A 25,111-nucleotide genomic window follows, 5' to 3' on the forward strand; every position below is an offset into this window, starting at 1 on the left:
ATGGAAAATCCCATTGTGGGCAGATAAGAGATTCATGGTGCGATTAAATCGGTTCATGTTCATATGCGAGGTGGATCGCAGGGCCGCATGATGGAGACATTTTTGGAGAGACCTTCATACAGCAGTGGTTTGATGATGGCTAAGGATGATAAAAGAAAACCATTGGGTGACACCAGATGCGCAGATAATGTCAGACTCCTACGGCTCAACGAACATTTGAAAACTTCCCCTCTTTTCAAACGTTTGCCTACTTCTCCGTTCGTTTTAACAAAGCTAACTCCTGATGAGACATACTGGGGCCATCAACTGCCATTTAGACATGCAGTCTAACAACCTTCCAGTGGCTTTTGTGGAAATAGATCTTTGGACGGTTATGTTTATGTGAAATATGAAAGTTATTTTTTAAACACCAAGTCATACGTTTCAACCCATATGGTTTACCCGTGTTCTTGTACAGGGAAATAGAGTTGTCAGGTCCACACCGCGTAAAGCCGTTTCAAGACGGGCATTTAAACAATGTTTGTGTTTCTCCCTTGTGATGGGACTTTGTCGGATGGAAGTTGAGATTTCTAAGGGCACAGGTTGTAACCAATGATGGCTGAATTGGTCTGTAATAAGGTAGGCACTGATAATTATCACATCATAAGCGGTTAACATGTATGCAAAGTTTAAATGTCTCCTGTTTGCTAATAGAACAAATGAAAATCTCTTTGCATGGGAAGTGTACACCAAGCTCAGGTTGGAATGATTGCCAGCGGATGTCCAAAAGCCAGTAATCGATAAGGACTGCCACAATACTATAAATACATTCTTTTCATTGGTTAAATAGTGAACGGACATTACATTCGAATCGCCAGGCACATAATTTTAATCAAAACTGTAATAACTTATCGCGTAATTATTACAACCTCCGGAGTTGCGTATAAACAACTGCTTCCAAATAGCTGAAAGTTAATGTTGCAATTACCGCACTCTGAATACCGTATTTAAACACTACAAAGCAATGTCCATTTATTTTATATGAGCAAGTAGCAACAGGACAGATGTAGAAGCGGTGCAAAATAAAGACAGTCATACAACAGTAATTGTTTAATATTTATTTCGTATTACTGCACATTCACCACACATACTGGAATTTAAGGATTATTAACTACATTTTTCACAACAATAGGTTTGGAGCTACTTTTGCAAGATGTTGATTCACTATGAAGTTAAGGCAGGCATGCACGAACCAAAATGATGAAACACTTTTTAAAGAACAAGTTCTAAAATTACTTTGCATGTTGTTGTTGTATTGTAAAGCAGCCTACTAAGAAATGTATGGATACACTTATTGAACAGAGAATGCCATGCAACATGAAATATGACCGCAAACCTTTTCTTCCCCTTTCTAAAATAACTAGTTTTCTTAACCTTTTAACATTTATGGGATGTTATGACCACCGGTGTTATCCTAAAAAACATACAGAATGTAAAAAAAAAATACAATGCCAATTACACTTGTACAACACTGGTAAATCCGATTTTACAGTGGCCAGTTATATATGCTTGAAAAACAAAAAAACATTTTGATATCTAGTGGCAATGTGCGCTAGTGAGAGACATCTGGATATAACTACATAACTTTACAGAGCTACTGTACGCCACTGGCTTACACGTTTGATAAGATTCAGCAGATTAGCTTAATATTAAGCAGTTCACTAATTCGTTCTACCATCTAATGAGCTAAAAGTACAAGACATTGTTATACAACAACATAGCTATATGTACACTTGATCTAGCTTCAAAGTTACCATTAAATTGCACTTAGAATTAGAATGGCTGCACTTTAGTATGGCAGCCTTTCAATAAGTTAGTACAGCCATTACACTACTTGTTCATTTTAGTGTTTATACAAGACGTCAAAATAAACAACTTCTGTTTGGCCCACACCGAAAAAATTAAAACAGTACATCAATGTAACGGAATGCTCCATGCATAAAGGGTCAATTGCTTTACTTGTTTCAACTCCGTTAAGAGTAATACCATTAGACTTAAGAAATTACATATGATGATGTGCATTGAGTTGTACAGTAGAAGTGTAAGTACGGAAACTTCAAAGTTGGTCTAAGTCTTATTTAATTTGCAGATGCAACCACACGGGGGCATGTGCAGTTAAGCAACGGTGATGTTCACAGAGTAAACAACATAACATTTCATGTCTGCTAAGCTTATAAGTATTCCCATCATCTTACCAAGTCTCCTTTTCCACAAAAATACAGGCAATAACCGCGAGGGCATTGGTTTCATTTTGAATGCCACTGATATGTTCCCAGTGCACGATATACCTTGTCGACTGCCAGAAAAATGACGAATTCGAAGCAAATATAAACATGTGGGTTGCCCACCTGGTGGCTTGGTACTAGTCAATTGGATGAAAAAATCTACAGGGAAGCATTTAAATGCGGATTTGTCTCCAATGACATTCCTCAAAAATATAAATTCAACATATACAAAAACAACACTTTAAAATAAAAAATAAACATGTGAAAGCATAATTTCTCATGTTAAAACAAAATTACGTTCATAATTGTATTATCTTTGACAAGAGCGAAATATATTCTAAAGCTACAAAACTCCCAGAATTAAACGCATTAACATTAAGCCAATAAGTTAGATAGTACCAGTGAAGAACATAGAGTGCATGTGCATTCATTGCATTATAATGCTCAACAACTCTGATAAACATGTTTAATCACTCAATATGCTACACGGCAAATGATAACTCAAATAGAGCGAGAAAATGAACAGTTTGCTGTAAAACTCCCAAAGGACTCTTAAAATATGTATTTACTTGCTTGACCGATGTGGGTTGACATAAAAATACCAACTCTAGCACGTCTCGAATTTAACCATTATGGCAGGATCAACACGTAACACAATTGGCAAACAGTGATTTCTGCAGGCCTAAATTACACAATGTAAAGCATTTGACCCTAAAATGTCTTAATCGTATTTCTAAGTATTAAGATGTTTTTTTTTAAAGCGCAGCTAGTTACAAATAACCTACAAGGAGATTATGTCTGTAGCAAGGGGGGAGGGGGGCAGTCCAACGTAGGCCATGTGCAGGGATAGGGCTGCATGGAATAAGTGGCTGGCCATGCGGAATCAGAAGTACACTGGCTGTTCCTGGCCCGTCAGCAGGCGGTACATGGCTGCTGGCATTGTCTTCATGTGGATCTAGCAGAAACAAAATAACACGCAATAAGAAATCTCGTTAGAATTCACCGCCACTCCTCTGTACTCTCTAAAATGAAGCCAAGTCGGTCATAGTGGCTCAAATGAGCAATGGGGTGATGCTAATCTGTTGGTGGTATTGAGCCAGCAATGGCATTTCTAAACTTCTCATCGTGGGCGCGTGTGTTTCCATGGGACAACCACCGATTACTTGTCACATAGTGGTATTCATTTAATCTATCATGGAGGGACAACAGGCTGAGCAGACTGGGATTGAACTCACAACCTTATGAGCATCATGTGTTGAAGACACATAGCCCTTTTATCAGTCAGCTGCTCGATGCGAGCCTCCCGCGCTGTGGGTAGAAGGCGCGGAGCAAAGATGTGGGTTCACAGAAGTAGTATAACAATGGATTTTGCTGCAATGCCCTCTGCCTCCCACCACATAGCCCTGCAACCTATAACAACCAGATTGTGCATGGCGGTCGCCCATACAAGTGGTATCCAGGCTCAACACGGATTAGCCTCTGATGCATGGCAGGCTCGGGCGCGCATTCCAGGTGATTTGGTGACAGGCCAGTACAACCCTGAAGTCATCGACGAATCTAGGTGCGCGTCACTTACCTCTCCCACTGCGTTGGAGAGTGCGTGCACTATCTTCTCGTGTGGAGTGGCCACGACACTTTGCCCATTGATTTCTATGATGCGATGCCCAACGCGCACGCCACCTCGCTCGGCAATGCCTCCCCTCATTAGGCTGCAAATCTGTCGCAGAAAGCCCGAGAGTGGGCAAAGGGGCGCAACGTCAAAACACTTCGACCCAGTTGTCGAAAGAAGTATGGGCTCATTTAATTTGAGAAGGCACAAAAGTTAAGGAAAAATAAAAAATAAATCCATAAAATGACGTCTAGGCCGTGGTTGTAGATGTCGTTAACGTACGATGCCGTTCTGCACGCTGAAGCCCAGCTGGTACTTTAGGTCTGGTCGTTTTATGAGGACAGAGGTGACTGGAGGGCAGCTGACAATGTTCACCTTCACCATAGTCTGGTTTTTAAGGCCCTGCAAGAGAACGCACAGATTGACGAGCACCCCACCAATATTACAACTCAACATGACAAGACAGGCTAAGAACCATTTAACAATATACCCTGTCAGGAAATAAACTCAGTTTTTCATGTAGAATATGGGAGATATATTAAAAACGTTTTTCTTTGATACATCCTTCATATGAACCTTATGGCGGGACCCCGGGGTCCCAAAACCCCCCGGCTCTCGCGTGAACATGAGATTACAATGTAAACAAAAACTTTGCTCTTTTTCAGCAATGGGTTTGAAGGATGGTGCCAGGTGTTGTCTTGTTAAACTATGCCTTCAAAACTGAAAACTACTTACCTGCAGTACCTCTATTTAAATCCACGATCGAAAAAATTATTTACACCCCTCTGTCAATCATTGTGTTTCTCAGTGTGGATTTGTGAACACACTTTGTAAACAGTACATAAAATAGTACGCGTTTTCAATGCGCTGTTCATATTGTAACACGCGTTTATACCAATGTTACTCTACAGAGTAGTGGGCCGCCGCTCCTCTTATCCGCATTGATACGAGCGGTATGTGGGGACTATGGCTTAACCACAAAAAACCCTATCTGCACAGATGCATACGGACAAGAGAAGTATTAATTATCAAACAGGAGGAATTAACGGTGCAACGCATCTCATCTGTTATATATCTGCAGGTAATAGGATTGTCATCGATTGATCGTGACTGCAGACATTGGTAGGTCACAAATAATAATGAAGACAAGAGAGCAGTTTCACTGTATTATGCATACCGTGATGACAAATAAAGGACTTAAGTCGTGTCGGCAGTTTGAGCAGCTTTGGATAAGACTTATTATGATCCTGCCCATACCCGGGCATGGAGTGCATTCGCTTGTTCAGCTCTTCTGCACATTCGTCCTCGCTGCTGCGCTTGGACGACGACATGACAACAGAATGATCTGCACCAGGTGGGTCGCGGCGTTTATGTGCGCGGTAGGACGGAGTCGGCAAAAGTAAATAAATAATTAACGGGTTTTTTTTTTTCGTTTCTTCGGGACCCCGGGGTCCTGCCATTAGGTTCATATGGTCAGTTTATAAAGTAAATGTTTAAGCTGAAAGAGTTCAGTCAAATCCAAAGTTACAAGCCAGACGCATTGGCTCCTCTTGTTAAGTGCCAAGACACCATTTCTAAAACTTACATCCTAATGGCATTTTAACATGTATAAATTATCAAAGCAATATTTCATCTAGACGTTTCTAAAATAAAGTGCTGATCCTGCTGTGAAATAAGTGAGCCCTTGAGTTACAGCTCCATCTCATAATTTGCAGTTATTTTTAGAAGCCAGTGTTCCGACAGAACAATGCACAGAGGAGAACATTGATTTCCATCAACTTTAGGTATGTGTATATCGGGAGCAGTAGTGTAGTGGTTATCGCGTTGCACTACGAACCCAGCGACCCAAGTTCGATTCCCCCCTCATGGCCAACAACAGTGACGATTATATGAACTGGTCCTGGCCTCTTCTAGGTCGACTCCGCCTCAAATGCACACTTTGTGCAGTGTGTAAACATGGCCACTGGGGAGACAAAGGCGGTTGGGCGTGGTGCTGGCCACCCACCCCATTGTATACCGTGCCGGCATTCATAGGTGCTCGCTAACAGTTCTTGCCCCAACAGTCTGTTGAGGCTAAATGGGGGATCTTTGTCTTTGAATATAAAACAAAGCAATAATTTACAGGGCAGTAAATTGAACTATTAACAAAGACAAGAGCGTTGCCAATAGTAATTCTGTATTATATCGCTTTGTGTCGACTCATACTTAACAGAGGGCCCTGGGCCTATACACATCTGGCAGTTCACCAGCATTGGTCCAAACACGCCTGACTACTGATGAGACAGTGAATACTGAAAATGGTCCAAAGTCTGCATATGTTGAACCAATGGTGTTGAAATTATGCCCTCCTAGAGAGATGTGTGGCTGATGAGATTTTTGAATGTAGCTTTAGTTTTTTTGTGTGTAGGGACAGATGTTGGAAGGTGGAATATTGTCTGCTTGTTGTGTTTTGCTATCTGAGAAAAGCTGAATAAATATTACATTCAGAATGCAGTGGAATTTCTATTGTATGCCGGTAATTCTCTGAGGAGTTAATCACTGTGATTTGTTGATGATATTCATCATAACCAAATAAAATACAGACAATAATGTATTAATTGTGGTTAAAACAAATATGAGCAAAGTGGATTGAGAAATAAATGGCGAACAAATATGAGCAAAATAAGTCACATTAAACAAGTTCGCTAATAAGAAACTAATTAAGTGTACGGACACGGTTGGAAAAGGCAATAGAATGTGTACACTTAAGATGATTGAAAACGGACCAGGATGAGCATGACGAATTATAGAAGCCAGTGAGAACCACGAGAATGTTTTTCAAAAATGTATTTGATAGTGAAAAGCAACAAATCAATGTGTGCAAGAAACACATTTCAATGAGTGCATCTCGCATGCAATGAGATGTCGATCAGAAACACAGGGAAAAGGTGAAGGAAGACAACTGGGGGAAAAAAACCTGTCAAGTTATCAAAGCAAGCACACGGAGAGGTATGCTAAGAATTATTATTACATTATAGGAAACACGGGGATGATGGCAATTGCATTGTGATAAGGGCTGATGGTTGCTCAAAGAGACTGGAGGCAGAATGGCAAGTCACCAAGGGAACATGCCCGAGATGATGAACACCGCAATGATGGCGAGATGAGTTAATATCTTGTGCAGAAGCAAGATGGATGGCGTTGGTACGGGGAGGACTTCAGTCAGCAGAAGATTATGATGATTATGTGATTCTGTGATTCTCTATGCTATCCATGGAATTTCCAACAATGCAATGATGGTGCAACAATGCTGTGGAACAAGAGCCTGGTTGGGCAAAAAATAGTCTGTGGTACCTTGATAATGGTCTGACACGTAGAAAGAGGCAACCCGACGAGGCTCGTGCCATTGATGGACATGATCTGGTCGCCGATGTTCAGCTTGCCAGAACGCGTAGCGGGCCCACCATGCATGAGGTTGGCAATGATGACCGTTGGCAAGATGGAGCCCCAGCCAGATTCCACGATTGTTATTCCGAGGATTTCTCCTTTCTGCTTCTCTATTATTATCTACAAAACAAATATGTTAAATCGTTTCTGCAATATCAAGCCTGCAGACAGCAACATAACTAAAGAAAACATTTGATGGTCAGTGTTTTACCAAGCATAATACAATTATCTTCATGAGCGATTGGGCTTACCTCTTTGGAGTTTTCAGACTTTGAGAAGTGGATGAGGTCATCGTTGTACATCTCTTGTGTATTGAGGAGTTCACTGTAGTCCTTTTGGCTCAAATCCTCTGGGTTTATACCATTTGCACGCAAAAATTCTTGGTATGCCACGCTAAATGCCTGCCCAATGGACTGGGCAATCAGCTGAGCCTGTCGGTATAAAAACCCAACAATGACGAACAGCCAGGAAGCGACAAAATTGGTAATACCAGAAGAAAACTAAGATGGCACATACAAAGCAATATCAAACAGAACACTTTGAAACAAATTAACCAATGCTGCTTACGTCCTCAGACTCGAACACGTGGCAGATCATCTTGTACTGCCGCTTGCTGTCCTGCCCTGGATGGGAGGCTTCCATGCCTTCTTGCGAAGCAGTGCGAGGAATACGGCGGCGCGCCATGAGTACCACAATGTTCCCAATGTCTGCGATGTACGAGATGGTACGTAGAGCGTGGTCCATCATAGTCTCCTGCACAAAACAAACCCTGGTATTTACTGCACACACCATTTGAATGGGTCCCACATTGCCGATTCATTAGTTTTACTTGAACACACGGTTTGGTAAACAATTGAATGTATTGGAACGGTTCGAACCTGTGTGTCAGCATTCAACACTTTGATCCTTTGAGTTGAAATGAAAAGATCAACCTCAGTCATGGGTTGCGATTCTCCTTCTGGGGCCTGTAAAAAATGAGAAGCTGCATTAAAAACAAAAAACTGCCATGTTGCGTACAAGCAAAAACTACAGCAGACATAAATAGGTGAACATATTATTATGTACATGAGAGTGAGCAGCAATAATGCATTGTGTGCAGCCCGCAAATGTATTTCCATAAGTCACATTTCATCTGCAAAAACATATTTAATGAGCATGGTGGTCAGATGGTTAATTATATCTTCATGATGAAGCAGGGTATAATGCTGTTTGCAACGGTTGGGCTCATGTGAACACGGCACATAAAACTCGGAGATAAGCCAACTCCGGAAAATGCACTATTAAATGACCATAGGCCAACATTGTATAATTGGAAATGTGTGGCTTTAGCTGAAACTATTACATCATGTTGATAGCAGTAATTAAAAAAGTAAATACGTTATGTTGTTGCTTACAAATATTATTCAGTATATGTACTGCCGGAGCAAGAGGAAAGACTCAGATATCAAATTTTTATTTAATAAAGTAAGCTTGCGTTATAAACTATACAAAATGTGGATGCAAAGTACATGCTTTATTTGGCTTTGTCAAACTTGATACTTGAGAAATACATTATCTTACACTGGCGATTTTAATATCAACACAAAAATGCAAAACAAAAATACCAGTCTCCCGCGACTATTTAAAAAACAATAACGATGCATTAAAGTGCTTAACAAAAATGATTGCATACATGACAAGTGAACAGAGGCCACAATAACATTATAAGAAGCAATGTTGCGAATGCCAAACACAAGCAGAATCTGTGAGAAAAAAAACCAAGGCTTGTTTTGTGAATGCATATGAGTAAAGTGGTTTGAAAGTAAATGAAAGTGCAAATCTAACGAGGGAAGAGGTTTAAATTGACTTCACCACCTTCTTCTTGCTTTTGGCCAATTTCTGAGCCCTCTGAACAGCATGAAACAAATTAAAATGGCAGAATGGTTAGGAGAGAAAAAAGGATAGCATGAAAGAGCCATGCTTCGTTGCAGATTTACTTATTATTTTACACCATGCTAATGCATATTAAAAATAACACTGTCTAATTATAACCTAATATATGTGTAAAAACTGAAATAATACTGCTTTATTGCAAGTTGTTTTCAGAGCAAGACTAATTAAAGGCAAATAATATAACCTCAATAATCCCGAATATTGTTGTTGCATCATCTAAAGAGAATTAAATGGCCAAAAGAGGCCCCCTGTTACTAATTAGATGTACCCTAAATGAGAAATATTTGTCCTGAGTAATGCAAACTCCAATTAAGCACCATGATCATACGAGATATGCAAAACAAGCATATGTTTTATTGCCAATATTTTAGAGGCATTTGACAATACTGCACCCTTGTTTTAAGAGAGATAAATCCAAAGAGCAAAGGTAGAGTTAGCAAGAGATAAAGCTGGGCCAGATAGTGAAAAAGTCCTTGTGGTGTAATGAACAATACATATTCTAACAGCTTACCTTGATCCTACTGACAGCTTCCTGTGCTTGCATCATCCGCACATTCTTTGATGGGTTCTTCTCAGACAAGAGCTGTGTTGAGCCCAGGTAGTTAGCGGCAAATATAATTCCGTCAATAAGGTCTTCTGGGTCGCATGGGCCTGGGACTGAAGGACATGGAAACAAAAGGATAAAAGCACGGCATTCCATAGCCCTCATAAAACCATTATACAAATGTGGTACAGAGACGTCAATTCAAAGGCTCTTGATGCGCAAGTCCACATAGATATAGAAAAAAAACTGCAGGAGATTAAATTAACTACAGTGGAATTTGTACGGTATTTTGCTATTTAATTACAATTAAAATTTTAATAGTCATTCATGTGCCAATGCCTGCAGGCAAATGCTATTGTTTAAATTGCGAGGCCTAGTTTGTATTCCATATGCATTCACATTCAACACGTGCAGAGACTAATATTACGGATATAATAAATGCTGAAAGGAGCTAAAGTTTCGCAAGATTCACTTGGGAGAAGTGAATTGCTACTTTTTAAAGAGATGAGGATTTGGGTGCTTGCATTCATGCTTCTTTAGACAGTTGGTGCCCAGCAGGGGGCAAACCAACCATGTGTCGAAGGACTGCTCTTATTTAATATTCAAGTGACTTGCTTAACTCAGCAAAATGTAATTTTGTTGTCGTGCAATATTGCACAGTAATATGGAAAGCACTGTACATTGCACTGGAACAGCATTTGTAAATACATGTATAAATGTAAATGCTGTATATATAATATATAAAACCCCCCACAATGAAAACAAAAAAAAAATACAACAGTAGTCCATCTATTTAGCAAAATACAAACAATATATGGTGAGAAAGGCAACACAATGTACACATATTATATACTGCATTTTGGCCAGAAGATCACCACCAAAAAATGCCTGTCTGGCAAAATGCTGACAACCTCACTTTTTGTATTTGTCAGATATCGATTCCCCATTCTTTTCAGAGTCGCTGTCATTACAAAATGTGGCAGCCACTAGAAATACAATTTCAATTGTTGGCTAAAGAAAAAGACCGATCTTACCATCAACAAAACTTGGATACTGTGGAGTTTTGGCAGCCTGCAATGAAATTGGACAAAATATAAAATGAGAATGTAAACATTTGAGAAGTTCACGTAAAATATAAAGCACAGTATTACCATAAATTTACATATTACTTAACATGTAATTTCATATTAAGTTATGCTTAAACAGAAGAGCCATTACAAAGTATTTTGAAAGGTCAGATATTATCAGAGGTCTTAATGTTTGTGTTGACATACAATGTTGATAGAGAACTGTCTAATAACTCCACGTGAACATTTGGTTCTTTTGTCAATTATAATTTAATTTATTTTGGCGGTCACTCCCACAACCATATCCTTACAATCTCTCAATTGCCTCTCGTGCTTTACTACTAAAATAATACAAAGTTTAGTTTTAGTTGAGGTAGAAAGAACATGTTTTGTAGAATGACTAATATCCTGCTACCAGAGGCATCGTTGCAAATGGACCGCCAATAATAACAGTGCACTGCACTATAGGCGATTTGATAAAAGAATGCTGTACGAGGTTTTACAAAGAAGACCATGGGTCTTTGTGATAAAAACTGGAACAGTCCTTTGCAGATGCCGTTACTTTTCAGTGAACAATGTGGGAACAATAAAACACGCAACATTTAAAGTAAGATTTAAGACAGGATTTTCCTGTCACTGAACGGAAAATAAGAGATTCACATCTCTGTCAACAGCCCTTCTGGAGGAAATGATTGTGAATTTATTTTCAGTTAACCCATTAACTATTTTCTACAAATTACTGAAGCAGCAACGTTGAATACTATAAATATCTTAAAAGCCTCAACAACTAAAAACTTCACCAGAGTAAAATACGTTTTTTTCACTATATTTTCGGTTTTTGAATAAAGTTGTTATTGAACTATACATTCTGTTAAACCAGTGCAAAACATTTAAACTTATCACATATTTTATCGAGAAATACGTCACGTAAAATGTATTTCTAAACCATAACATATATCTTTGAAGCAGGACTAAACAGTGGTTTTAGTGGGCAGGTATTGTGTTGGGTAGGTTAGGCTTACGTCTCTGGCTGGGTCCGATCCTGCCATAGCGTTCAGGTCCGATCGCTGCTGCCTCTTTCCGGCTTCCATGCCCGACGGAGAGACAGGAGATACTGGACTCTGCAAAACACGAGCGTGGCCATATTATATACAGGCTGATAAATGATTTAGCCTATTTTCCATCGTGATCACATTCCTGCCTTGGATTATTCATAGAGTGGAAATAACTACCACTTGCAGTGACAATGCAAAGCATGCAAATACATGCACAGGTAATTACGAACAAAATAAAAGTCAACTATATATATAAACCTATTTACCAATTACTCTTTGGTTCTTTCGGTAAAGTCACCTAGAAAGAAAATAAATTAAATAATAGAATACGATGTTTCGATTGCAACACAAGCAACCGTCATCAGGTATAACTAAATTTGAGAGAGAGACAAAACACAGACACGGAGACACACACATAGAGAGACACACAACATAGACACACAGAGACCCAATGTCTCTGTGTCGAGGCCTTAAATAGATGTTGATGTCATTTAAATGCAAGCATACCAATATCGTTAAATAAAAACCCTCCACTTGATTAGTTACAGACTTTAATGTTGTTAAAACAATGTCCAGGAAAAATGTTGAGTGTAACGATTATCATTTGACAGGTCATTTTCAAACATATGACATTTGTGTGATGGCATTGGCATACTAAAGGGAAGCCATCTCAACTACCCTTCCCAAGTTTTTGGCTCAAGAACTCTAGTTTGAGTGTGGATGAGATTACGGGATCCTGAGCCATGGACGTGCCCATGGGCAGATAAATTGAGATAGATAGTTTGGCAAACAATAGCCTCCCTCATTTTGTTATTGATGTCATGGGTCTTTTCGGACACTTTCAGCAGGTGGCACAATTGGGTTTCCTTTGAAATACTCAATTACTCATGGGTGCTCGTATGGTACATTGGCCAGTATGTTATTCTCGCAATTTTTTTTTATATTTTCACAGCCAAAACAGTAGATTGCAGAAATAAACGTAATTTAAACAAAGCGTGCCCAAGCAATGGTGCAATGCCATGGGCATATCGCACAGTATGCATCTTTGTAGTTATATTGTTGCACACTATGAAATGGCAGGTTCCAAGTCCAAACACAACTATGACTGCAATCTCAAGTTAGTTTTCACCGTGTAAAAAAAAAAAACACACCCAGAGTTATGTTTCTAAAAATCTGTTACAGCGGTATAGGTTTTTTTAATTCAAAATCGTTTATCTTTATTGAGATTAGAAGAATTCGATGAGCTTTGAGGCTCTTTTTCACAGATGTCCAATTGGGTGTGGGTCAGCAAATTACAATAACAAATAATACAAAAAAAACACCCGATCAGAGTGCAAAATAGAGAAAAGGTAATCAATTCGGAAATAAATGTTATTTTTACGACCACCAAGTACAGTGTATCCCAATGGTACTTATAAGACGTGTGTCACGTGGGAAACAAAAGCTTTTGTTCCATGAGCACTCCCACTGTTGGCAGGGCAACTATGTCTCTAGTGAACAATCCCAAAAGGTGATGGTACGATCGCACTGCTTCACCCACAAGATGGCACTCCTTTTTACACCCTTTGAAAGTGGGTTTGCCTCATCCGATTTAAAGGGCTGATATAGTTGAGCTAGGCTGCCTTAATATTTTTGGAGTACAGCCATTACTGACCTGGTTGATACCTTATATTAGCTACACATCAATATATCAGAAATGGGTTCATCTCGGGTGACTGCCTAGGATTCTAATCCAGGTTTTCATCAGTGCTGGCTCACTACTCCAAAATAAGTACAGCAGAAGCCAAATATGCCGGTTTAGCCACTTTTACACACATGATTAGCACAACACGTCGCAATGTGTGCTTTAAGATTTCGTGAATTGCCACAATGCAGGGTTGGGATTTGATTAAAAATTGTCACAATTAAATGTAGAGATTCTAGTGCCTGCAGGGTTTGTGAACTACTTATATATTCTAGGCATAACTAATAGATTCAATAGTACAATCTTAATTAATTAATACATCATTAAACGTCTGATTATTATCAATAGTTAACCGTGTTAATGGAATAACAAATTAACAATAGCTCTTGTCTCTTAGTGTTCGTTCATATTTTACTATATGTATTCAATAATAATTCAAATTTCACATATGATAGTAATAAACAGCAAATTGAAGTAGTCTTTGAAAATACTTTAAACTGGTGGTGAAGTAACTCCGAGAATGTACTACGACATACATGTGTGAGCTCAATGTTACTGGCTACCACATGTTCCCCCTGGATCCTCTGCCAAACAAACTCATCTCTCCCTTCCCTACCCACATTGGTCCTCTACATCACCAGCTATTTAAATGGCTTAATATTATCTGGTACTGTTCCCTAAAGTGTCAAGTCTGCTGTTGTCATTACCCTTCTGGGAAAAAAACTGTTATTGAACCCCAACATCCCATCAAATTTCTGTTCCATCTCAAACTTCCACTTCCTAGGAAAGACCCATAAAGAGTTATCTTCTCCCCCTCTCCAAACACATCATGGTCTCCATGACCCAGTAAAAAAATGCTATTTCCAACATGGTATTTCTACTGAAACTATTTTCCTACGTGAAACCAGAAACAGGAAGATTTATCCACAACTCTGGCTGTCGCCTGATGAAGCTGGTTATAATTACCAGCAAAATGTCATACTCAAATTGTAAATGTTGTGGGTTTACTCTCCAACACACCGGTGTGCTGAACGAGTAACGCACTGGAATGTTTTGTTCATGTGACAAATCTTACTAATTTGTGGTATCGGGTGGTGGCAGGTTTAACGACATATTTACGAGATATAACCCAAAAACCTCTATTATGGATAATATTGGTCGCAAAATCCTATGTGTTAACATGAAACCAGACCTCTCGATTCCCACTGAGCAATTCCATAACTATGTAGATGTCTCCGGCAGACTTATTTTCCAGATATTCTGTCATCTCAAACTGCTCATTCAACATTGACAAAGACCATCCTCCTCTGAAAAGCCGCTGTACTATGGTACCCCACAAGGTTCTATCCTTGGCCCCCCACTCTTCTCAATTTCTCCTCCCGCTTGGTAAAAATTATTTCCAGTTATTATGTCGGCCATCACAGTTCTACAAAACCATATGCTGCATGATCAAAACATCAATATTCACCTTCTGACTTGATGCAGGCTCACCTTGGATTGGGCTTTAACTTTCTCCAAATAAATGTTGCCAAAACTAAAGTACCCAAAGGCATCCATCAATTTATTACTGTAAGTGCTGCTGAAAGCCTCATCCATACCTTCATTACAACTGACTCGACGATTGCAACCGAGTTCTCGACAACTCCAGATAATCCAAACTGCCACTGCCAGACTTCTCACCGATACCCATAAATGTTTACACATCCACCCTACAACTAAAAACTCCTCCACTAGCTCCCCAGTTCAATTTTAGATCCACGACAAAATCATATGTACCGTCTTAAAAATCGTCCAATGGACTTGCCCCCATCTACCTCTCCCCGCTTATCTCACTCTACTGCCCTCCACACTTTCTCCAATCCCGCAATCAAGGCCTTCTTTTGAAACCTCCTCTCAACGTTCACTCAGTAGGTTGCCTTTTTAAATCCTTTATATTAAGTTCACTTGCTTGCGAGCTTACGACTGTGCAAATCTTTTCGGTCGTCTTTTAACCCACTTCCCGTGATCCAATCGAGCTGACATTTTGCACACAGACTCGTTGTGCGTGACAATTTATTTTCGTGAATTTTTTTTTCCATAACTTTACACTTTTTAGGAATTTTTTTTTTATATTTAATTACCAATTGCTTAATGGTGGCAGGCAATCATCTGACCCATAGGTGGCAGCCATCTCAAGCCAGAAGACGAGAGGACTCTAGCCGCCACGCATATAAAGGATTTATAGTGAAAACTTTGTTTTTACGGGTTAATTTTTTGTCTCTGATGCTGCTATAGTCTCAAACTTTCTTCCCCCAACCATCCATGCTGTTGACTCTGACCCTATTCATGTCCAGGCTCAAGAACTTGCCCATTTGCTCTGCCTTGGACTCTCTCTTTAGTGGGCTTTGCCTGGTAGGATAGGGATGGTTTAGTTTAATTTGTAAGTATGTGTTTGCATGATTTGTTTACTTTTCTTGTACTTTGGACTACGATCATGTTTTTGTATTATTTGTTATCTTAACGTTCTTACCCACCCCTACTGGACATCTGTGAAAAAAATCTTTATAGCTCATCGGATTCCTCCTTTATAAACAAATATTCTGAATCGAAATTAACATATGTGCCTGGTTTATCCACAATGCATGTCAGAATGAAGGTAAGGATGGTGTTCATCAAGTGAACTGTATTTTTTGTTTGTGCCTACATAACCCGTATATAAACAAGAATTGATGTATAGGTGGATGTTAGCGATTTATGTACAACTGCTGGTTAACAAGGATTAAATCGTGACATTTATTCAGAAAACAATATCCCCACGTGGATGAGATTAAGGTTTCAACGAATCGTGAATGCAGACATGTAAATTACGAATATTAACAAGACCAGCAGCCTTAATGTACCAATGTACCCTATATTCTAAATCAAATGGTATTACTGTACCTTCCCAAATGCAAGCTCAATTAAAGTAATCTATAACATGTCTTGATTTAATAAGACTGTTATGAATAATGTGTATCTTGTTCTGAATAGATGTTGCTGGCCAGTCACATTGTGGGGTTGACGCAAATCATAAAATAACATAACCAGCTGCTTTTTAAGTGTCAATACATCTGAAGACGATAAAAACAAAACCATCATTTATGTTATAAAATAATTTTACCACTGCTTGGTGGAAGAGAAATGCCACTATGAAAATTGCATGGCCACAAGAATATAAAATTTGTACCCGGTTCAAATTCCTCAGGCCACTTGCATCACAGAATAAATAATTCATGAAATTCCAACTGCGCATATAGCTTGGGAGCACTCATGTTAATGATAATGTAAACCAATGTTAAATACGAACACAGGAAAATAGAGCAAGAATATAATTACACGTAATGTTTAGTTAAAACAAATTATTTTAAAAATAAACAAAAACATGTACGTACATATTTGATTTGTCAAACAATAATACATCACAAAATTAACAGTTGGCTATTAACATTAAACGGTATGTCACCATTCTGATATAAAACTAAAATCTCATTATAGACACGATTCCTCATTTCCCAGTTGTCTGCCATTAAAACCCCACGCATGCTGCTTACTACTTAGAGAAGACAAGTATCTTGACAACTAATTTGCTGCACATGACAGGAATAAGTACTATTAATGTATTTTTAACATTTTTGCCAGTTAACCCAGAGTAAGATCAACAGCGATGAATGTGAACACATTTCATAATTAAATTCTACTTAAAACATCTCAAAACCACTTCTTAAAAAACTGCACTCGACAGCAGACGTTAAATGATTAATATACCATCTACTGTGTCTATGACCAATCACTGGGCCTGCCCATGAGACCTTGTAAGATAAACAGGGTTGAATCTTGATAGTGCTTGGATGAGTGACGTCATATTAGGTATTGTGGGCATTAAAGAACAGTTCAACAAGATCCATTGTTGTTTTGTACTCCCCCCCCTCACCTCCACCAATCTTCACTGACCAGCGTGAAGTATAGTCATAAACTCTCACTGCCTGCACAGCATGGGGATGCCCTCATCCAGCCGTGGATTGACAAATGTGCTGTTGTGTACATTATCTACTGTAAACGAGTGTGGCATTTTTTTTATTACTGCAGATATATATATATATTTTCCCAATTATATGTAACATCAACAGAAAAAAATCACCCCAAAAAACAATGCACAACCACAATGATTCCTACTCGTATATGATCCCACAAGATTATAAATAATAGTGACCTTCCAAAAATTAACAATGTGTTTGGGTAAATGCAAATGATGGTGTTTGATAGACAACTCCTTAAGAATGGGGTTGATACGTGTTAAACTGATGTGATTTATTGAAAAAGGCAGTCGCAATGCCTTACTCAAGGCATACGAAACAATCCCAATGCCAAAATGATGTAGAACCTTTCTAGCTGGCAAGCAGTGCGTACCCTCTACACTGATTGATCCAAACGCATCATGACCCTGCCCCCGCGGAGCAATCTCTCCATGCACAACATGGGAAGCCTAGCATTTGTAGAGAGCGACTGCAACATTTTTATGTCAATCTGACCCACATACAGGTGCCATGCACCCTTCGTCTCACACATGCACCGTGTACCTCTCCGGGAATGCCGTTTTCTAACTCCCTCGGTGGGCTCTGGTCGTTGCGCATAACCCAGATTGGCTCAGCGGGTTCCTCGGGCGTGTAGGGTGAGCGCATGGTCTTGGTCTTGACCTCTGCAATGGCATCCTGAATGTCCTTGAGTGCGAGCGAGATGGCCTCCCGCTGCTCCCGGCTCACCACCGAGACTTCATTGGTGCGGCTTTCTGCGCCGCTGTGCGCCGCACCAGCTCCTTGCTCTGTGAAGACATTAGCAGCGCGTAAGAGCATGACTTATTTACATAAAATCTGCCTGCATCAAGACAACATTTTTAAGCAATGAAACCTACATTAATTTTGTATTAATTTAAATGCAGAAATTTTCACAAAAATTACGTTAGAATATTTTATTGTCTTCTCTCGCACAAAATATGAAAAAACTAAAAATTGGTTCAACTTTATGCCAACCTTGTTCTGACTCCGGCATGTCCTGTGCAATCCGATCCAAACTTTTTGAACTTAGACTCTGTTTGACCTCAGCCACAATTTGGTCAATGTCCTCCTCTTCATGCTCCTCATCACTGTCCGGATCTGGAGCAGGATAGGACGTGTACTCTGCATCCTTTTCTGGACTGTCTGACTCTGAATCTGACTTGACATCGTAATGATGAAGCCTTGCCCCTAGAACTTGCTTGCTGTCGTAGTCGTCTTCCTCCTCGCGCTCTTGTTCATATGGCTCCATGGAATAAACTGTGTCGGCAACAGGGTGATCTCCGATCTCCTCGTACACGTGCTCTTCCGCGTTGTGATCAGCACGTGGGTGAAAGACGCGATACGCCTCTTCTACACCTTGGTATTCTTGCCTCACCACCTGCTGGTCAGGTACCGGGGCTTCAGCTCTCCTCGGATTTATATGCAATGAAATAACTGGGTCGGACCTCCGCACACTCTGACGGTCCACATTTAATGAGTTGGGCCTCATGCTTACATGATCAGCGACTATTGGATCGGATCGCCTATTGCTCTGGCTGGCTGGCTGCGGCCTGTCAGGTCTTCTCACGTTCCGAAGGTTCGTCACTTGGGATTCAGGAGCTCTCATGCTTTTCTGGTTAGCTGGCTGTCGCTCAGGTCTCGCGCTTTGTGTGCTAGGTTGCTGAACTTGTTGTCTATCAACTCGTCTTGCATTTGGATGATCCTGTGGCACTTGCTCTGACCGCCTGGTATTCTGTGGCAGCCTCTCTGGCCTGTTCGCACTTCGATGATTTTGAACTGGTGGCCCAGGTCTCCGCACACTTTGTTCAGGGACTTGTTGGTCAGATCGCCTCGCGCTCTGTTGGTTTGGTCGGCGTCGCTCAGACCTGGTTTCATTTTGATGGACTCTGGGGACCATGTTGGCTGTTCTTCCATTGGCACTGGGAGGTGCTGCACTGGCTGGTTCAGCACTGGCCTGGCTCGGCTGCACAGCAGTTGACATTGGGGCATGTTCAGATTCTGCCTGTTCTAGATACTCCTCTGCCTCAGGGCGATACTCAACCGAGTAAACATTTTCATCATCGTTCTCAGGCAGCCTCTCATCATGGTCCCTTACGGTAGCATATTCTGAGCTTAAATCATCTTCGGCTGTGTCAGTGTGGTTGTGAAAACCACTCTCAGTACTTCCTGACCTTGCTAGATTCCTATCCAAGTCCTGAGGTTCTACATGAACTACTCTGGCATACATTTGCTGCTCATATTCAACCGAGTGCACAACTGCTTCCTCTTCAGACTGTTCACTGTCGTAATGCACTTCATTCCTTCCCTCTCCTGCCAAGTGATCATTTTCATAATCCTCTGATGGCCCTCCCTCTTCATCAGAATGATTATAATTATCATATTCAATGACATGCCTGATGCCTTCTTCATCCAACTGTTCATTTTCATATTCTGCAGATTGGCCATCAGGTTCTCCATAGAACTGTCCGTCACTTTCCACAGCACGCCTGCTGCCTTCTTCATCAAGTTGCTCATTGTCGTACTCGGAGGTTCTTCCGTCATCATCCAAGTGTTCATTTTCGTACCCAACCAACTGTCGGCCCTCATCGTCTGACTGCTCATACTCGGAGTCGCCCGCACGCTGGCTCTGTGCCCCGTCGGGCCGTGCTTGGCGCCGGTCCAGCACCACACGCCTCCCACCGGCCTCATCGAGATGCTCCAGGTCGGCTTCTGCATACTCATTGATTTCTCCATTTGCTTCACGCTCATCTGCCTGCGAGTCCATCTTCGTGCTCTGTGGGTCACTGCACTGAATGCTTACAGCAAAACGATGGGACGATGCGTTTTACACGAGGTTCATTCCATGTGTCAAGGTTCAGCTGTGAAAAGAGGGCAGACAATAATAATAAAACTGTTGAAATGGCCGTTTATAAAAAAGATTTCCACACATCGTTTTAAAGACAGATGCCTTTGTTTAGTCTGCACATCTTTAATTGAAAGAGTGCAGATGCATAAAATATTTGTTCAAATATACATTCTTGCAAATTGCCATTCCATAATGATAAGCAAGCTGACAACGGAATTAAATACTGCAAACATATTAACGAATTACTTAATACTAAGAATACATGTGACAATGTCTTCAAAAAATAAGCTTCAATAACCATGCTTGAAGCAAAGCCTATTTAAATCATAGTTTTTTGGGATGCTTTCAATAAAAAAAACTATGGTGGTGTCTCATGTCAAATCCATAATTGTCCTTGTTGTGATGAATATCTCCAAGTTGAAATAGGCAAACAATACCAGTGATGAAGACTTGTTTATTTGTTAGCTCATAAAGCTGTCACCTTCCATGTTTATCACATGCACAAATCTGTTCACAACTGGCTAGCAAAAATCTAACTATTTCCCCCGAGTATTTAAATCTTGACTACTGACCTCGAGAGACCAACTATATATGCAACAAACTAAAGCTGATACGTAGAACTACAATGAGCAACTTACATGTTGTAGATGTTTTTTTAAACACCACTATATTATATATTGTACAATTTACGTTCTGAGGTTCTGCACAGCAAAATGATAGGTTAAAATGCCTTTAATTGCATCATGAACTGATTCTGTTGGAAAAATATTCTTCCATAAGTAACATTTATATTCATGTAAAATTTCCACTCGCGAATTAAGAACTTGTAATCTGCAGTTAGTATTTTGGCCTGGTGCAACAAAATCAATGATTATTAAAACTCTGAAATGCTATTTTAATATAATTTAGAATTTACCAACACATTTTGTTCTCTACATGTTGAGTATAGTTATTTCAGTGTCTCCAAAATAAATAAAATGTAACTTGGTTTGCTGCAATGATGACTGTTTATAGCACTCGTTGATATGTGTAAGATGATTGTTCAATGACTGGGTGTTACATGCTATGTTTTATGCTTGATTTGTTAAGTTTATAATAGCTTATGTTGGTATTTAATATATAACCCAGAATAAAAATAAATAACAGATATGCACAGCAAGTAAAAACAAATCTAAATGATGGTGTTATTATCTGTGTGAAAATACAATTTACAGTTAAAAACCACCACCTTTCACATTCGATTCTTGAATGGGTATACATGTTTAAATTAAAATTGTTGTTGCTTCACCATTGTAATGTTTCAGATGTTCACCGATACAATATTTTCTCTGAACAATGGCCTTTGAAATGAAAAACACTTTAAGGGAAAAACTATTTTGATAGCAAGCCCAATAAATTGACTTTCCAGCGACTTCCAAAAGTACTGCACTTCTTTCCCCATGAGTAGAATTGACGATAGAACTGAGGACGATTCACAAGTCAAGGCTATATCTACTATTGTCCAAACCTTATCTCCACTGCTTAACAGATGGCCTTGGACACACGTCAGACTCTGAAGGCATCCCTAGAGGATCTTCTTGAGTGCTCATGCAGCAGTTTATCAAATCTTCATTTCTCGTAATCTTACTTTGACACACAACACATTAAACTGAAAGAGTAATTCATAATTTAATTAAAAGGCCATGCAATTACACGTCAATATTATTTACTACCATTACAAACACGATATTCCACACCCGCACATTTCAAATGCAACAGTGATTTAGTGCTTGCGTGACATCGACAGGGTGAACAATCAGACTCCAGATTCAATTAATGCTATCATGGTAAAGTTAATACTGTACATTATGTATGTCGTCACACTTTTAATTTCCACCGCACTAAAATGCCAATTCATTTTATAAATGATTCCCTTAACTTAATGGTGTCCTTATTAAAGGTCTCAACAGGACCTCAAAAAGTACAGCGTGGAATTGGAAAAGGACCAATATTAAGAAAACCATGACAAATGATGCGGACATTTAAAAAACAATATTTTCAATGATTAGACAACATCCACACTCGTGCGCAGCCTGCTAAAACACAAGAGCATTGCGTCAATGCAATTTCAGCAATGTTTATATCCCTTGTTCTTGCTGATAGTGATATATTGCTTGACCAGTACAACACAAGCATATATTTAAAGTTGGGTCTATAAAGCATTTTTCATCCACATATCTCATGTCAACTACATATTCATCACGTGCATGCTAAGAAAGCCGCTTTCGCTGAGGCCATAACCCACCCACATTACATCCATACATATACCATTATAATAATTAGTTAATTATTTACACGATAGGAAAAACCAATACCACTATTAACCTGTCTTTGCGAGCTACCGTGTTGATCACTACTGAGATGCATCATTGGAGCCTGTTATTTCATGACATACAAAATGACCTGCAACCATCGATATACATTTGGGTATTCAACAGATCGGGTTTACCGTCTCGCCACAATCACACACTCCGAAATCAAGGCTGATTTCCTTTAAATATAATTCTCAACGCCAACTAACTAAACGCATTAGCGGTGCACGGAAATTAACAAAACACATCCTTGCCTTTGGGACAACACATTAAAGCTTTGTATACTTATTTATAAATAGCCGGTTTAATAGAATAACAGAGTCCAATAAATAAATCCGATCCCAATACCTCCAGCATCCCTTCAGTTGACAGGCTACTTGGTCAATCAATTGCCCAATGATCAAAAAAAAAAGCACAGCGCAATTTATTTTTTTCCCTTCGTCGAAGATTCAAGGGCTTCTCACTTCCCACCACAGCAAACGTGGGGAGAGCGCAACAGCGGGCGATTTAAAACAATCGACTTTATTTAGGGCGCCATTCGAATGACCCCGTGTGTAAATCTTAATTGGATCTATGGGCTCGCCAATTATTTAAAACGTGACACTATTACGGTCACTCGAAAGGCAACACAACAATGACACGACCTCTGCAGTTTACCACGGCGGAGTGCTTGGGACTTGCATGCGATACGTAGACACTAATGACTCGGGCAAAAACACATTTGAACAGACTCTTCTTCTTCTTCCACGAAGGCGTTTGCTCAAAACACATGGCCAAATCAACAGTGCCGCCTGCTTATCTGCACGCACGTAAACGTGTACGTTGGTAAGCAAGATGTACTACGCACAGACACACGCACGCATGCATTAGTGCGCATTTAGCTACGAGTAAGCTACACTCCCTGCAGTGAAATCACTTCTGTCCAGTGAGCTCTTCATATATACACAGAATACACTCGCACACGCACTGCATGAAACACGGCGCTGCCGTCAAATTGTGCAGCTTGTTATGGAAGAGCTGGAACATCATCGCAAGTGTCCCCGCAGTAACAACGACGAGAGGAGGTTGTTGTCACATGAAAAATAAAATTATTGCCAAAGATCTGCGACTGCAGCAAGCGTCACCGCAATCACAACGCGGTCGACAACATCCCCGCTAAGCAAATTAATGTACCGCACACGCAACGATCTGTCCGTGTAGCCCACACACAGGTTGATACAGACGGCAAGGGGTGAATTGCTGTTAGCGAGCACCTATTAAGGATAGCCAGGCAAGCGGCAGCGAGTCATGGACGGGGGGGCCAGCACAATATACCCGACCACCTTTGTCTCCCCATTGCCTGTGTTCAATTGACAGACCGAAACAACGTACTAACTTTACCATGTACTGCGCGCACAGTATATTCATTACGCGCACGTAATACGCACAGCGCTATGTTGCGTACGTGTAGTATGCCCACAGCCCACGCAAATGCATCGCACATTCGCAACCAACCACATGTCAAACGCGGTCACAGTGGACGACAACAATAAAAGGACACGTTCCATACACCTCACGGGATAGACGCAGCGACAAACAAAGCGAAAGGACGTTGCAAACATCGATCAAAGACGGAGACGAGACATCGCACGGACCGCACCACCCCCCCCCCCGGCATGCGGCGCCGCCGGGTTCAGCGACCCCAAACCCCGCGGAAATCCAGGCAACAAAGGAGCGAAAGGTGACAGCCCCTAGGCCGCGGCGGTCGTCTTGATCGCGGGGCGAGCGCCTCACGACTCTCTGCTCGACGTGAATTTGACGACGACGGCGGTTCACGCGTTTCATTAAAGCGAAATTATCAACGAGACGACGACGAATGCTGCGTACAAGTACCTCGTCGCCTGCGCTCGCGGGTTTTTTTGTGTTGCTGCTGCTGCTGCTGTTACTGTTGTTGTTGTAGCGCCGAGCGAGGCTCTCGCGACGTTAATGGCAGAGAAGCGCAGCTCCGGCGGCTCGGTCCGCCCCGCCAGCACCACCAGCACCACCACGCTCCGCCTTCTCCTCCTCTGCCGCCTCCTCCTCCTCTGCCTCCTCCTCCTCCTCTCCGTGCCGCCAGCGCCACCAGCACCACCAGCGGAGCGCTCCGCCTCCTCCTCCTCCGCCTCCACGTCCCGAGGCCTCCCGACGCCGCCGTGACGCCGGCGAACTGACGACGACGTCGTGACGTCACCGCGCAGGCCGACAGCTGCTGTTGATGCTGTTGGTGTTGCTGATGCTGGTGTTTC

At 40.8% G+C, this 25,111-nt stretch overlaps 1 protein-coding gene across 2 annotated transcripts; it reads right to left on the minus strand.

Moving 5' to 3' along the window:
* Window positions 1–1,082: 1,082 nt before the first annotated feature.
* Window positions 1,083–24,871, minus strand: APBA1 (amyloid beta precursor protein binding family A member 1). Of its 2 annotated transcripts, XM_061558245.1 has the most exons (14): window positions 24,720–24,871; window positions 18,627–20,509; window positions 18,177–18,418; window positions 11,865–11,963; window positions 10,810–10,846; window positions 9,743–9,888; window positions 9,154–9,186; window positions 8,178–8,264; window positions 7,867–8,052; window positions 7,551–7,730; window positions 7,207–7,419; window positions 4,156–4,275; window positions 3,841–3,981; window positions 1,083–3,219 (listed from the first exon to the last, which is right to left on the minus strand). In XM_061558245.1, exons 2-14 carry the CDS (start codon window positions 20,413–20,415, stop codon window positions 3,148–3,150), a joined length of 3,345 nt encoding a protein of 1,114 aa, XP_061414229.1. In that variant the 5' UTR covers window positions 20,416–20,509; window positions 24,720–24,871; the 3' UTR covers window positions 1,083–3,147. The 2 variants fall into 2 exon arrangements, with proteins under 2 accessions (XP_061414229.1, XP_061414230.1); XM_061558246.1 differs by lacking the exon at window positions 9,154–9,186.
* Between the last annotated feature and the right edge of the window lie 240 nt (window positions 24,872–25,111).

Source organism: Lethenteron reissneri, chromosome 24 (genome assembly GCF_015708825.2).
Source record: "Lethenteron reissneri isolate LAM-NWPU_2019-01 chromosome 24, ASM1570882v1, whole genome shotgun sequence".
Classification (NCBI taxonomy): domain Eukaryota; kingdom Metazoa; phylum Chordata; class Hyperoartia; order Petromyzontiformes; family Petromyzontidae; genus Lethenteron; species Lethenteron reissneri.

Bases quoted from the DNA above. Each gene is read 5' to 3' on its own strand.
- APBA1 (XM_061558245.1), bottom strand. From the start codon at position 20,415: ATGGACTCGCAGGCAGATGAGCGTGAAGCAAATGGAGAAATCAATGAG. The intron at 11,964-18,176 runs GTACACGGTGCA...CGTGTTTTGCAG, and splicing joins AAAACGGCATTCCCGGAGAG to AGTCCAGTATCTCCTGTCTC. The intron at 3,982-4,155 runs GTACGTTAACGA...TTTCTGCGACAG, and splicing joins TCAGCGTGCAGAACGGCATC to ATTTGCAGCCTAATGAGGGG.